The sequence below is a fragment of the Cervus canadensis genome, chromosome 14 (genome assembly GCF_019320065.1).
Source record: "Cervus canadensis isolate Bull #8, Minnesota chromosome 14, ASM1932006v1, whole genome shotgun sequence".
Lineage (NCBI taxonomy): Eukaryota > Metazoa > Chordata > Mammalia > Artiodactyla > Cervidae > Cervus > Cervus canadensis.
The window spans coordinates 46,032,804-46,049,043 of record NC_057399.1 but is presented as its reverse complement, the minus strand read 5'-3'; the positions used below and the strand labels follow the sequence as shown (position 1 = coordinate 46,049,043).

The window sequence follows — 16,240 nt, the reverse complement described above, 5'->3', positions numbered from 1 at the left end:
TGCTGGGTTGAGTGGCTGAAAGAGGCTGGAGCTGGGCTTGCAGGCTGGGGTCCCCTGGAGTGTCTCTCACAAAGGTCCCTGTGTGGGTGTCTTCTGGGCCTGGGGACACGCTGTCCTTTCACCAGAGCCTGTTTATAAAGAACTCGACAAGCAGGCTTTTGTTTTCTTTTGCACTTTCTCTAGTAGCTTTATTAAAGTGCTTTAAAAAGAGGGGGAGCTAGGAGCCCTCGAATGCCAGGAGCATTGGTTTTAGAGGGTGCAAAAGCAACGTCTCTATTAAAAGTCACACCATTGGCTTCTGCCAACCTCCAAGCAGCAGGAGAGAACGATGCCCACACCAGGGTGGCCACACATGTTGGCTATCGCACAGAGGAGCTGCGGCTGGCCTCCGAGGGAAGGGCAGGGCTCTGGCTAAAAAGCCAAACTGCTCAGGTTTGAATCCTGGGTGACCTTGGGCTTCTCTGGGCCTCTGTCTACCCATAAGTCAGTGGAGATAATCATAGGGTTCATGTGAGGATTGAAATGTGGTAATGATCTTTAGATGGAGCCCTGACGAGGGTGTACACCCAGGGTGCATGCCCCTGGGGGCGGGAAGCCTGACCGGGAGTGAGGCTCCTCCTGCACCCAAGTCTGCATACACCCCAGAGATGCCTGCGCTTGCTCTTCTTCCTGAAGGTGCCGTGGCTCCCGTCTTCCCTCTCACACATAACGTGCTTTATCGTGCTTTGGTCTATTGTGGTTTGCAGATACTCTGTGTTTTAGAATTGAAGGTCTGTGGCAACCCCACCCTGAGCAGGCCTGTTGGCACCAGTTTTCAAACATTTGCTCACTTTGCGTCTTTGTGTTACATTTTGGTAATTCTCACTATGTTTCAGAATTTTCATCATTACTTGTTATGCTGCTCTGTGATCAGTGATCTTTGTTGCTACTATGACTTGCTGAAGGCTCACGTGATCTTTAGCATTTTCTAGCAAAAACGGATTTATCATTAAGGTATGTACGTTGTTTTTAAAGATATAATGCTACTATACACTTCATAGACTACAGGATAGCATAAATATAACTTTTATATGCACTGGGAAACCAAATAATTCATGGGAATTCCTTTTTTTGTGATATTTGCTTTATTGCAGTGGTCTGGAACAAAATCCTAAATCTCTGAGGTATACCTATCCATAGGGCTGTAAATGAGCTGATCGTGAAAGGCAGCACTTGTCTCAATTTGTGGATATTTAGCTCCTCTGGGTTCACTTACAGGACTGACTCTTCCAGGCATGGGCCCCCCAGCTTTCTAGGCAAAGCCCCAAACTGCAATTCATCCATTTTGGCCAAACTCACATTAGTGGCTGGGAACCAGCCTCACCCCCTCCCCTCCTGCCCAAAACAAGATAGGAAGGCTGAACTTAATAGAGACTCGGACGACAAGATTTAAATAAATAAGCTGTATTATCTGTACAAAAAAAAAAAAATAAATACAGTTTTGTGTTTTAGAGGAGGAAGTGCCTCCTCCCACATTCTTCAGCAGCCCTAATAATCTCGTGGTGCTGCTGAGTCACGATTCACAGAACAAACAGTAAATGTACATTCATCTCATGGAAGGAGCACGCTGTTTCCCACCCCAAACCTCGGTCCTCTGGGCTCGCTCTGAAAGCCATCTTCACCTGCTACACCCTGACATGTGGACAAGCTAGAGGACCTCCACTGTTCAGGAACTGTAAATATTGGCCACTGGGTTTCTAGAACTATTGAACTAGAAAGAACCAACCGCATTAGTACCAGTATGGAATCCGTCTTCTGCATTCCGTGCATGACTGTTGTGTCACAAACGAATCCCCTCTTATTGCCCCATCATCCCGTGCCGACTATTACAATGTATTCTGTACACAGTGGGTGGATCCAGAGTTAAACATCAGCTTCGTCTAAAAATAGGAACAATACAATAATCGCCACTGAGTTTACAGGAACACAACTGCAGGAAGTTAATAAAAAGTCCCCCAAATATTTTATTTTTTTTCTGGAAGACAATGTACAATTATTAATATTGCACTTTTTTTATACAAGAAATCCTAATAAATATTCACAAAAGATATACAGACATAGAAAACATTCTCTTTTATTTTAAATAAAAATTACACTGATTTTTAGTAACATGATTTCTCAGAGCCCATTACTATGGTGAGGAAACCGCCTTAACTGTCCACAGCTCACCTGGGGCGGACACAAAGCGTAATGTCTTCCCCCCACCCCAACTTTTATTTCCAGGCTTGCTGGAAAACGCAGCCCTGATGTCAGTGGTGGCCTCTGAGGTGAGTGGCATTTTGCGAGTCTGTATATGTGGCGGGGGGCAGTCTGTGTGAGGGGTGAGTGACTCTGGCCACTTGGTTCTGCTCTAGCTGCTACTAAATGGGGGCCATTGTGGTGGGGGGTGAACAAAATCACTCGCCCAAAACCACTCTGCTGAACGAGCAATTTGCCAAAATGTCCCAGATTTTCAGTTTTGCCACTGGACTTGCTACAGCCTCTCTACCATAGCTGATGGCATGACTAGGTGTGTATGCTGCTTTGCCCACACTGAATTAGCAAACCCGAGGTATGTTAATTCCGGTAGAGTATATCATATTTCACTGTATGGAGGGTATGGTTGAAAAGCCTTCAAGGACCTTCTGGGAAGCTTTAGTTACCCTTCGGCTTTGCTGCTGAGCCCCTTGGCCCCACCCACACCTGGTCAGCTCTGGAAGGAAGTGGTTGCTCTGATCTGATGGATGTTCTGACAAGTCGATTAATGGCTTGGTTTTTGACAAGCTGACCCTAGTCCCTGGCCCTTCAGTGACGCATTAAAAACCTTATAGGTAGGAAACCCAGTCTATTCAGATCAAAACACCTTGGCGTGTGTGAGCAGTTAGCTCCGGGCTGGGGGACTCTTGATTTAGAGACGTCAGGGGTGGCATGACTGCACAGCTAGGCCCCGCTGTCTCACCAGCTCTGCCCTGGGGTGTGGGCAGAAAGTTCACGGAGCTGCCTCGGGGACTCCTCTCCACCCTGGGGAGGGCATGGCATGCATGCAGCCTGGGCCCAAGGGCAGAAGAGCTCAGAGCCCCAGGGCCTCCCCTGACTCCACAGAAGTCCACCAGGCATGTGGGCTTGGGGTTCAGACCCTCACCAGCTGTCTGCTCATTCCCTGCTGTCCCCTCCTCTCAGGAACACACACCACTTTCTTTGTGCTTCTGTCCCTGCCCTGCCTACTTCATTTTCTGCATCACCGTCCACTTCAGCTACTTGGATTGGCTTCCCTTTACCCCTACAGTGTTTTGAGTTCTTGTTTCTCTGAAGCCCCCTTCCTCCAGTGGAAGAGCTGAGTTCTGGGCTGGGTCTTTAGCATGGCTGATGTCCCCTCTCCCCGGTCTTGACCATCCCTGGCTAGGAGAGACGCCTTGGTTGTCCAGAGTCAATACCGATGCTTTACAAACTCTCAGGCACCTACCCTTCTGCCCCTCTCTTTCGTCTGCTGTTGGCTCTGGCTCCCTGCTGTCCCGGGGCCTACGCTGGCCTCTTCCTGGGTCTCTCTGGGACCCAGGTTTGGGAGGGAGCCGGCTGGCCAGGGGGCTCTGCTGTCTGGCCCGTTCTGCTCTGCAGCCTCCTTTAGACCTCCGTCCTTGTCCTGTCCCCTCATTCTGTCCTCCAGCCAGCTGAGAGCAGACAGCTGGGGCCTCACATCTGGGGAGGGGGCAAGGAAGGAGGTCGAAGAGGGTTGTGTGTGTAGGGGTGGGGAGGGGCAAATAAATAAATAAAACGAAGAAAGCTTAAGTTCTGCCCGAGGTGGTTGCATGAGTCCTCTGTGCGGCCAGGGTAGTCTCGCCTCGTCCTGTCTTCAAGCTTTGCCACAGGTTCCACAGCAGCGAGATTTGAACTGGTTGAGCTGGCAGAGTTTCAGCTGTTTCACCTTCTCACAGTACCTGGTGGTGTCTCTGCATTCCGCTGAAGGGGGCAGAAAGGAGATGTGAAACACAGACTCAGTCATGGCCGTGGCCACCAGGTGCCTTCTGGGGTCAGACTCTTGTGCTGGAAGGGCCACCGCTGCCCGGCACCTCTGAAATGGCCTTGCTCTGGCAGAGCTTGGCCATCTGCTCCCCAGGCTGCAGCTGGGCATTGAATGCTGGGGCTCTGTGGCCTTTCTGACAGCCCCCTTCCTTCCTGAGGGTGGTCGGGACTGCCTCACCTCCTAGGCAAGGTGCCCTTTTCCCATGGCATTTGAGTACCTGAAGCTCTTCCTCCTTGAGATGGTTCCCAGGAGGACTAAGTTCTGCTCCACTTCGGGGCGGGGGGCATGCAAGGGAGGCCTGCCTGTGGTGGCCTCATCCCTGAAATGTGAATCTTCCCTTCCCTGTGAAGCTTTGTTTGCTGTAATCTCCCGCCAGCCTCTCTACTCTTCACCTGCACCGTGGCGTCCTAGTTCAGTACCGACACCGGCTACATGGTTCTTCAATACTGACGTGGGTTGGGGCTGTGCACATCGGTGGTTAACGTGCTAAGTCTGAACTATTTTCATGGAAAACAGTGGCCCCGAGTGTGGGAGCTGGCAAAGATGGGTCAGCACCACACAGGAGGACATAGGCAATCCCTGCTCATGTAGAAGAAGCAATGGGACTGTCTGTCTAGAGGGTATCTCTTCAGCAGGGGGAATCTGAGACTCGGTGAGGCCCTGACTGAGGAGAAACTGCACAGCAAGACTTAAAAATTTCCTATTCTTTGCCTCATGTTTTGTCTCTGTCCTTGGGAGGAAGCACCTCCAATGTATTTTGGGTCCAAAGGAAGAAAACATAGGTCCCCACCCAACTGGGATACAAATGTGGTGTTGCACTGAGGAGGAGGCTCCAAACTTGAGGGAGGGAATGAGTATCAGACCCTGGGTGTGGCTCTTGCACAACCAGCTGGGTGTACACGGGGCAGGGAAGGAGGGCACGGGTCGGCAGGTCCTTGTTCTGTGGGAAGCAGAGCCGCGAGGGCTGCAGTGTCGGCTGAGCGGGAGGACCTCTGTTCACTGCTCGGGTATAAACAGTGCTTTCTCCCCAAGAGCCACGGTTTCGTCGTCCTCTCTGAGTGTCTGTGTGTGTGTATTAGTCACTCAGTCGTGTCTGACTCTTTGTGACCCGTGGACTGTAGCCTGCCAGGCCCCAGCCTCCTCTGTCCATGGAATTTTCCAGGCAACAATACTGGAGTGGGTTGTCATTCCCTTCTTCAGGGGATCTTTCTGACCCAGGGATGGAACCTGGGTCTCCCTCACTGCAGGCAGACTCTTGACCATCTAAGCTATCGGGGGAGTACCCGTAGCCAAACTACTGTAGGTGAGCTGGAGGCTGATTGCATCCAGCGCTTAGCCAAATGCACCTGGCCCTCTCAGGGGCCAGTGTGGAGCCCTTGGGCCACACCCAGCCGTCCTCTGTGGCCTCGACACATGTATCCACATCCTCGCACGCCTGTGTGCACCCTCTGAAAACACCTGACTGCGGCCCTGGCTCAGGATCCCTGGGAAGGTGGGACTACTGCCCTGTGTTCAGGCTCAGTCCCTGGGACTGCCCGTTGCACCCGACGCCTGGCGGGGAGTTTGCAGATGGCTCTGTGGGGTTGGAACCTACTGTTTTCACAGGGGGTGATGTTGCAGCGCTGCCAGTTGGCGGGCCGAGGTCCCCAGGAGCACAGGTGGTCGGGCACTGCCTTGTTGGTGCGGGTGTGCACGCACTCCACGCGCCGGGACTGGAAACCGTAGCTGCCGCAGGTCGCCGTGCACAGGGTCCACAGGCTGACCCTCCAGTGTACGTTGCAGGCTTCTGACCAGCAGTTCTGGGTGCTTACAGGCCTGTGCCGGGGGAGTGGGAGTGGCAGGGTTAGGATCTGCGCCTCTGGGGGCAGGATCAGGGGAGGCAGATGTGAACACACTGCTATAAACCCAAGACTGTCAGGCATCCATCAAGAACTTCCAGTGCTGCTAGCCCTGGGTTCTGATCTCTTTTCTTGAACGGCTGCAGGGTCTCAGAAGACCCCTTCCTCTAACTGGGCCTCCATCTGCTCATCCCTACAGCGTCTCTGTCACTGCAGGAATTGAGAATGAGCTCCACCAGGCTGGGGCCAGCAGAGCTGCACTCAGGGCCTGGGACCTTGGGGAGGCGGGTGATGAGCCCTCACCCCCAGGGAAGGAAGGAGGAGAGGGGCTGGGGGCTGGGTAGGAATGGTAGGTGGAGACCCGGAGACAAGGGTCTCAGTGTAACTTCTAAAGGGAAGTGGACAAGAGTGAGGCTGGTGGAACCCTTGAGGTCTGGTGTCCCCTTTGTGGACCTGATCTCCTGTCCACCCTGGGGCCAGAGCCAGTCTCTGTGCCAGCTAGTCTCCTCAGAAGAGCAGCACCCTCTTGTGCTCTCATCTCTGAATGAGGAAAGCCCAGCCTGATCCATCCAGTAAGCATGAGGCCACCCTGAGCTGTCTACCTTTAGGAGTCCAATGGTCTGGAGAGGGTGGAGGTGAAAGGGGAGAGTGTCTGACCGCTGGGACCGTGGGAGGTTGGAGGAGACACGTTCACTCGCCGACGTCTTTCCGCGCTGTTGACACAAGGGCTGGGGAAGGGGTGGTCCGTGGCTCTCCCTTACCTCGGAAGGGCGCTGCACTGCTCCGATGCCAAGGTGATGCCATCCAGTGTCTGGCAGAAGACTTGTCTGTGTTGCACCGCGAGGCGAGGCCCGATGCAAGGCCCGTTGCACTGGGAAGCAGAGAAAGGTGACATAGATGTTAGCCAGTCATGGGACAGGCTGCCACACCCAGGCTGCGTGTGGCAGAAGATCCCTGTGCAGGGGCTTGTTCGAGGTCGTCAGGTCATTGATTCTGCCTCTCTTTAGGCCAGTTTAAAGGTTATCCATCACATTTCCTTTTCTTAGTGCCACAGTGGGATGGTTGGCTCTGCTGAATTCTGTGAGCATTCTCACATCGTTGTTGCTGTTTGGTTGGTAAGTCATGTCTGCCTCTTGTGCAACCCCGCGGACTGTAGCCCACCAAGATCCTCTGTCCATTGGATTTCCCAAGCCAGAATACTGGAGTGGGTTGCCATTTCCTCCTCCAGGGAATCTTCCCAACCTAGGGATTGAACCTTTGTCTCTTGCATTGGCAGATGGATTCTTTACCACTGAGCAATTGGCTAATGGTAGTGTGGAGGTGGTCAGAGATGTCAGCCGCCTCCCAGATGAACCATATGCAAGCTGACTTGACACAATGTACTAGGGATGTCGTGGTAAACTTGAGAGCTGAAGACCTCTAAACAAGGCCCCCTTCCCTCCTTCAGTCCAGAGGGTAATCTGGTTTATTATTTTCTTGCTGAATTCATTAAAGTAATGATCATTTCTTTCCTTTCTCTGGTTTCATTTCCTCTAGGATAAACCAAAGGTGCTGGAGCAAAAGTAGACTTAAGTGTGTATAGTTAGTCCACGCTCATGGAGATGGTTAAGCTTTTCCCAGGGTTGGCAGAGCCAGCCTATCATGGTAAATATTCCCACCAACAGCGATGTCTGTACAATGAGAAAGCAGCAGGCCCTTAGCCAACATCTGCTATTTGAGTAGGGTAAGGGGACAGATACCCCCTTGGAGGTCATTTTAGAACAAAGGCTCTTAACTTGAAAGTATCTGGACTCCTAGGGATTCACAGGGGAGCTGTTAACCCTTAAAATTACAAGCGGAAATCCTGTTTTATTTTAAATTTTATTTTTTCTTTTTAGTCTTTGACCTCCTCACCCATTATTTCCACACTCCACCCACTGCCTCTGGCAACCACCAATCTGTTCTTTGTATCTGTGAGCTTGCTTTTTTAAAAAACTATATTCCATATATGAGAGAGATCATATGGTATTTATCTTTCTATGTATGTGTGTGTGTGTGCATGCATGCGCCATCATGCAATTTTTGTGACTCCATGGACTGTAGCCCACCAGGCTCCTCTGTCCATGGGATCTTCCAGGCAAGAATCCTGGAGTGGGTTGCCATTTCCTAATTATTCTCTGTATGACTTATTTAACTTAGCATGCCCTTGAGGTCCATCCATATTGTCACAAACGGCAAGATTTTAGTCTTTTTTATAGCTGAATAAAATTCCATTGTGTGTGTGTGTATATATATATAAAGATGATGTGTGTATACACACATACACACATATATATACACACACACACAACACATATATATAGATATACATATGTTGTCTTTATCCATTCAGCCAACAATGGACACTTAAGTGGTTTCTATATGTTGGCTATTGTAAATTATGCTGCAGTAAAATATGAAGGTGCAGATACATTTTCAACTTAGCATTTTCATTTTCTTTAGGTAAATACCCAGGAGTGGAATTGCTGAATCATAGGGTAGTTTTAATTTTTTGAGGAATCTTCATATTGTTTTTCATAGTGGCTGCCCCAATTTACATTCTTAACAACAGTGTGGGAGGCCTCCTGTTTTTCCACATCCTCACCAACACTTGTTACTTCTTGGCTTTTCAATAATAACCATTTTGACAGGTATGAAGCTATATCTCAATGTGTTTCTGATTAGTATTTCTCTGATAATTGATGTTGAGCACCTTTTAATGTACCTTTTGGCCATGTGTATGTCTTTGAAAAAATGTATATTCAAATCTGCTTATTTAAAATGGAAAAATTTTTTTTTTGCTGTGGAATTATATCAGTTCTTTATCTATTTTGGATATTAAACCCTATTGGATATATGATGTGCAACTCTTTTCTCATTTAGTAGGTTATTTTTTCATTTCATTGATATTTCCTTTCCTGTGCAGAAACTTTAAGTATGATGTAGTTTCACTTTTGCTTTTGTTACTTTTGCTTTTGGTGTCAGATTTTAAAAAATCAACACCAACACTGATGTCAAGAAGCATACCACCTATGTTTTCTTCTAGGAACTTTATGGTTTCAGGCCTTACATTCAAGTCTTTACTCCATTTTTAGTTAATTTTTGTATATGGTGTAAGGTAGTGGTCCAATTTTCCAGACTACGTTTATTTAAGAGGCTGTCCTTTCCCCATCATATGTTCTTCACTCCGTTGTTGTAAATTAATTGATCATATATTTGTGGAACTATTTCTGATTGCTTTGCCTTCATTTTACTTAGAACCCCGTGGGTTTCCTGAGCCTGGATGTCTGTTTCTTTCCCCAGGTTTAGAAATTTTTCAGTATTATATCTTAAAACAGGATTTCTGCTCCTTTTTTTCTGGGACCTATATAATACAAGCCCTTTAGCTTAACTTTCTTTCCTGCTCTGATTGGATGAGTTCTTCTGCCCTGACTTCACATTTACTGATCCTTTGCTTCATCTAGTCTGTTGTTGAACACCTCTAATATAATTTTTAGTTAATGTGTTCTTCAGCTCTGTGACTTCTATTTGGTACCTTCTTATATTTTCTATCATTTGGTTGAATTTCTCATTCTGTTCACACATCTTTTTATTCACCCATGCTGAATTTCTAAAAGCTCTCAGGTGATGCCAATATCATTGGTCCATGAACCTCATGTTAAACAGTAACAAGGCTTACGGCATTACAAAGAATAGGGAACTGCTTGATCTCAAGATCTTTTTAGTATTTTTGCATTGGTGATATTGTTTGGATTGGCTTCAAACCATAAAGTCCCACCAAACCTCCATATCCCTCTCCTGTAAGAATGAAAATGGTGAGTTTCTGACAAGAAAGTTCTTTTGAAATAGTGTCATGCAAAGATCTATTCCTTCATTTTCCTATCTCTTTGAAGTCTGTGAAAACCATGCTGGTTTTAGTCAAAGTAGAACTAAGACCACCTTCTCAGTTCTAACAACCTGGCTTCATGTATAATTCAACTTTACTCTTTTTATCCAACAAATTTATGAGGCACCTGTCGTGGATAGGGAATGTGTTCCATAAAAGCATGTGTGAAGGAATGATGGCAAAAACAGCCCTGGAATGTTTACAGGAGAATTACATGAGAGGTAGAATTATAAATGTGGCTGTAAAACATGTGCCACATCATGAGAAGTACTGTATGCTGTCTGAGGAGTTTGGATTTTCTTATGAATGCTACTTTGTTGGGGTGGGGGAGGGGAGGCACCTAAAATGGTTTTTAAGTGGGAGTGTCATGATCAGAGTTACTCTTTAAAAAGATTATTCTGTCAGCAGTATAGTAATTGAGTTGAAAAGTCTGGAGAAAGAAATCTAGGCAACAAATTGTGCTGACCAAAATGAGGGCAGTGGAAATGGAGAGGTGATTCTCCAGAAGTATTATTCGCTTGGCTTCCGTGTTGCCTTGACTCTCAGTAACAGACAGGGAGCCAGCTGAGTCTCAGGTTGAAGGACTGAACAACTAGATAAGAATTTGTTTTGAAGATGTTTTGTATGAGATGTTTGTGACATATGCAAATATGTATGTTCACTAAGCAGGGGGGTATATAGATCTGTGACTTAAAAGTTGAGCTGTACTGAGCACTATCCATTTGAAAGCCATCAGGAGACAAGTAGTGGCTAGGAGTCACAAGTAGTATAACCCAAGGTGGGGGAAAGTATGAGATGGAGAAAAGGCTTAGGGCAGAACCGCAAGGGACACTAATTAAACTGCAGGAAGAGGAGAAAAAGAGAACATAGAAAATGTATTCACAGAGACCAGTAAAGGAGTTTCCAGAAAGGAAAGGGGGTCAGTGGTATCAAAATCAAAATGCATCAACAAGAACAAAGAAGTGGCCAGGACCCAGTGGAACTTATAGGCTGCACTGGTGATCCTGGAAAGGGCTGTTTCAATGTGGCAGTTGGCATTGAAGTCAAAGCAGCAATGAACAGAGATACAAACGAGAGAGGAGGCAATAGGGCTCTTAGAGAGACAGCACTCCTTCAAGAATTCCCGATTGTGAGGATGTCAGCAAAATGTCAGGGTAGGTAGCTCTAAGTCCTCCTTTGCACACAAACATCAAAAAGCTGCCAGAAACTGGCTAAACTAATCTCACAGGAATTCTGAAAAAGTTAAAGGCCTACAGCAACTTAGAAATACCCAATAAAGAAAAATCCGTCTTCAAAACACTAGGAAAAATTGTGGAGTTTTGAGAGAACACCCAGTGAAATCAGCGAATGTGTGCACAGGCACAGAGAAAGTGTATTCAAGGACTGGGAGGGATGTCTGTCTTTTCCTGTGCCCAAATCCCAGCAAGGCAGTTTTGGTCTAGACGTAGTAGCAGCAGCCTATTTTTCTTCCACCATCTGTAGGGAGCAGAGAAGATCCTATCTGCAGTGTGCAGGGTTCTAACCTATCAGAGGGCTGCCTGAAGGACTGGTCTGTGTCTCTCCTAACTCAGGCGTCAAGTGCCATCCTCCACGTGTGAAAGCTGCAAGGAGACTGGGGACGCTTGGGGCAAGAGATCACAGATGGAGACATGCACTAGACCACCTAAGGCCCTGAGGACAACCTGAGGTGAGACCATCTTTGGAAATTAAGATGTTCAAGAGCAGCTGTACATAAAGAGGAATTCTGAAAGCCAGAAGCAGGCCCAGGTAAGACATATGCTCAGAAAAGACCTCAGAAGACCTTAAGCTTTCATCTCAGGCTGATCCCTAGGTTCAGAGAGCACCCAGCTAATCTGTGCACAGGCACAGAGAAAGGGTATTCAAAGACTGGGAGGGATGTCTATTTTTTTCAATGCCCAGTTTTCCATAATAAGTCATAAGCACTTCAAAGAAATAGGAAATCATGGCCCATTCAAGGAAGAAAGTAAAGTGGCAGAACCCGCCCTAAAGCAACAGAGCATCACATGTATTAAACAAAGACTTTAACACAACTGTCATAAACATGTTCAGAGATCTAACGCAAAACATGAATAAAGGAAATCAGAAAAACGTTATGTGAACAAAATGAGGATACTGACAAAGTCAAATTATAAAAACATTTGGAACCAAAAAATACTTATCTGAATTGAAAATTTCACTAAAAGAGTTCTATAGCAGGCTTGAGGAGACTGAAAAAACAATTGGCAAGCCTGAAAACAGTTCAATTGATGTTGTTGAGTCTTAGGAGCTCAAAGAAAGAAAATGAAGAAAATGGGACCAATGTATACAGATTTTATCTATCTCTATGAGTCCTAGAAGGAGGAGAGAGAGAAAGGGGCAGAGAAGTCATTTGAAGAAATAATTGTTGAAAAAACCCCAAATTTGATGAGAACTGCAAATCTGAGACATTATAATCAAATTGTCTTGCAAAGAATTTTGAAATCAACAAGATAGACTCATCAGGTATAAGGGATCCTCTCAACAAGCTTAGCAGATGATTTCTCAGCAGAAACCCTGCAGGCCTGAAGGTAATAGAGTTATATCCTTAAAGTGCTGAAAGAAAAAAAAAAAAAAACTATGTACTTAGAATTCTATATCCAGTGAAACTGTCATTCAAAAATGAGGGTAAAGTTAAGATATTCCCAAATAAGATCAGAGGGAGTTCATTAACCACTATACTTGAAAGTAAGATACACGAGAGACCCTTAGGTTGAAATGAAAAGATGTGAGATAGTAACTCTAAACCATATGACATGGCCAGCAAATATAAATACATGTTGAAATATAAAAATTGGTATTATACTTTTGTTATGTAACTGCACTATTTTCTATAGGATTTAAATGACAAAATGCATTAAAAATGATTATAAATCTGTTAGTTGATATACAATGTATAAAGATGTAACTTATATTATTAACAAAGGGGAAAGGTTCTATAGGAATAGTTTGTGTGTGCTTGAAGTTGCTATAAATCAAAATTAGGTTGTTATAACTTTAGAATGCTATATGTAAGTCCAAGAGCAACCACAAATAAAATATTTGTAGACTGTATTCCAACAACAAAAAGAATAAAAGACATCACCTAAACACAAAAAAAGGCAGTAATGAAAGTAATGAGTAGGAGAAGCTATAAGACACCTAAAACAAAGAACAGTGGCAAAAGTAAGTTCTTCCTTATCAGTAATTATTTTAAATGGAGAAAACAAACCTCTCCAATCAAAAGGCACAGGTTGGCAATCTATCGACAAGCCACTATTTAATATAATTTTAAAAATTACAGTGTTGTGCTTCTGGTATATAGCAAAATGATTCATACATGTGTTGTATATTATATATTTCATATTTTCATCATAGGTTGTTACAAGATATTGACTATAGCTCCCTGTACTCTACTGTAGGTCCTTCATCTATTTTTAAAATTAGTTGAAATTTTTATTTATATTGGATATGGGTTCCTGGTGGCTCAGATGGTAAAGAATCTGCCTGCAGTTCAGGAGACCCAGGTTCAATCCCTGGAGAAGGGAATGACTACCCACTCTAGTATTCTTACCTGGAGAATTCCATGGACAGAGAAATCAGGTGGGCTACAGTCCATGGTTGCAAAGAATTGGACACGACTGAGTGACTAACACTTTCATTTTTCTCTCATTTTCAGAAGGAGAAGAGAGAGGAAAGGGTTACAAATATATTTGGTGAAATTATGGCTGAAAACTTCTTGAAATTGAAGAAATTCCCACACAAAATGGACCCAAAGAGGTCCACATCATTTGAAGCAATAAAACAACAGAGATGGACTTGGAGGGTATTATGCTAAGTGAAATAAGTCAGACAGAGAAAGACAAATACTGTATGATATCACTTATATGTGGAATCTGAAAAATATAAGAAACTAGTGAATATAACAAAAAAGAAACGGACTCACAGATTTACAGAGCAAACTCCTGATTACCAGTCAGATGAGTGAAGGGGAAGGGACAAGATGGGGGTAGGGAATTTAGAGATAGCAACTATTATGCAGAATAAGCTATGAGAATATACTGTATAACACAGGGAATATAGCCAATGTTTTGTGATAAATATCAATGGAGTATAGCCTTTGGAAGTTGTGAATCACTATTATACATCTGTAACTTTATATAATGTTGTACACCAACTATATATTTCACATTCACATGGTTGATTAACAATGTTGTGTTAGTTACTGGTGTACAGCAAAGTGATTCAGGGATCCATATATATTTATCTATTCTTTTTCAAAGTTTTTTCCCATTTAGGTTATTACAGAGCTCTGAGCAGGGTTCCCTGTGCTATACAGTGGGTCCTGTTGGTTATCTATCTATATTACTTTCTACAATTGGAGTATAATTGCTTTACAATGTCATGTTAGTTTCTGCTATAGAACAGTGTGAATCAGATACACACACACACATATCACCCCCCGCACCCCCCAGGTCATCAGAGCACTGAGCTGAGCTCCCTGGTTATACAGTAGCTTCTCACTAGCCATCTGCTTTACACATGGGAGTGTATATACGTCAGTCCTACTCTCCCAGTTCATCTTACCATCGCCTTCCCTGTGTCCACAGTCCGTGTCTCTATTCCTGCCCTGCAAATAGGTTCATCAGTACCATTTGTCTAAATTCCATATATATATGTTAATATATTTGTTTTTCTCTTTCTGACTTATGCTAGGTCCATCCGCATCACTACAAATGACCCAGCTTTGTTCTCGAGTAATATTTTGTACTCAGAATATTAATGGCTGAGTACTATTCCATTGTATATATGTACCACATCTTCTTTATCCTTTCCTCTACTGATGGTCATTTGGGTTGCTTCCATGTCCTGGCTATTGTAAATAGTGCTGCAATGAACACTAGGGTGCATGTATCTTCAAATTATGGTTTTCTCGGAGTGTATGCCCCGTAGAGCGATTGCTGGATCATATGGTTTTATTTTTAGTTTTTTAAGGAACCTCCATGCTGTTCTCCACAGTGGTTGTATCATTTTACATTCCCAGAAAGAGGGCTCCCTTTCTGCCACACCCTCTCCAGCATTTATTGTTTGTAGATTTTTTTTGATGATGGCCATTCTGACCGGTGTGAGGTGAGATCTCATTGTTTTGATTTGCATTTCTCTAATAGCTAGCGATGTTGATCATCTTTTCTTGTGTTTGTTGGCCATCTGTATGTCTTCTTTGGAGAAATGTCTATTCAGGTCTTCTGTCCATTTTTTTATTGTGTTGTTTTTGTGATACTGAGCTGCATGAGCTGTCTGTATGTTTTGGAGATTAATCCTTTGTCAGTTGCTTCATTTGCAAGTATTTTCTCCCATTCTGAGGATTGTTTTTTGTCTTGCTTAATTAGGTCTCATTTGCTTATTTTTGTTTTTATTTTCATTACTCTAGAAGCTGGTCAAAAAGAATATTGCTATTATTTATGTCAGAAAGTATTCTAGCTATGTTTTCCTCTAAGAGTTTGATAGTTTCTGGCCTACATTTAGGTCTTTAGGCCATTTTGGGTTTACTTTTGTGTATGGTGTTAGGAAGTGTTCTAATTTTATTTTTTCACATGTAGCTGTCCGGTTTTCCCAGCACCACTTACTGAAGAAGCTGTCTTGTCTCCACTGTATATTTTTGCCTCCTTTGTCAAAGGTAAGGTGCCCTTGGGTGCTTGGGTTTATCTTTGGGTTTTCTATCATGTTCCATTGATCTGTATTTTTGTTTTGCACCAGTACCATACTATCTTGATTACTGTAGCTTTGTCGTATAGTGTGAAGTCGGGGAGCTTGATTCCTCCAGCCCTGTTTTTATTTTTCAAGACTGCTTTGAGTATTCGAGGTCTTTTGTGTTTCCATATAAACTGTAAAGAACTTTTTGTTCTAGTTCTGTGAAAAATGCCATTGGTAATTTGCATTGAATCTGTAGATTGCTTCGGGCACTATAGTCATTTTCACAATATTGATTTTTCCATCTATGAACATGCTATATCTCTCCGTTTGTGTCATTTTTCTTATAGTTTTCATCTTTTTTTTTTTTTAATAGTTTTCTGCATACAAGTCTTTTGTCTCTTTAGGTAGGTTTATTCCTAAGTATTTTATTCTTTGAGTTGCAATGGTGAATAGGATTGTTTCCTTAATTTCTCTTTCTGATTTTTTGTTGTTAGTGTATAGGAATTTTGTATTCTGTAGCTTTACTAAATTCATTGATTAGCTCTAGTACTTTTCTGGTGACATCTTTAGAATTGTCTATGTATAGTATGTTACCTGCACACAGTGACAATTTCAAAAAACTGAAAACATTTCCTCTAAGATCACAAAGAAGGCAGGGATGTCCACTCTTGCCACTTTTATTCAACATGGTTTTTGAAGTCTAGCCATGGCAATCAGAGAAGAAAAAGAAATAAAAGGAATTCAAATTGG

The 16,240-nt window shown here is 44.2% G+C and overlaps 1 protein-coding gene across 1 annotated transcript in view; it reads right to left on the bottom strand.

Annotated features, from left to right (window-relative positions):
* Nucleotides 1-1,427: 1,427 nt before the first annotated feature.
* Nucleotides 1,428-16,240, bottom strand: part of ADAMTSL1 (ADAMTS like 1) — a 505,479-nt gene continuing 490,666 nt past the window's right edge. The window contains 3 exon segments of the mRNA XM_043486937.1: nt 1,428-3,975; nt 5,634-5,854; nt 6,639-6,748. Coding sequence (XP_043342872.1) covers nt 3,869-3,975; nt 5,634-5,854; nt 6,639-6,748 — 438 coding nt within the window. The 3' untranslated portion in view covers nt 1,428-3,868.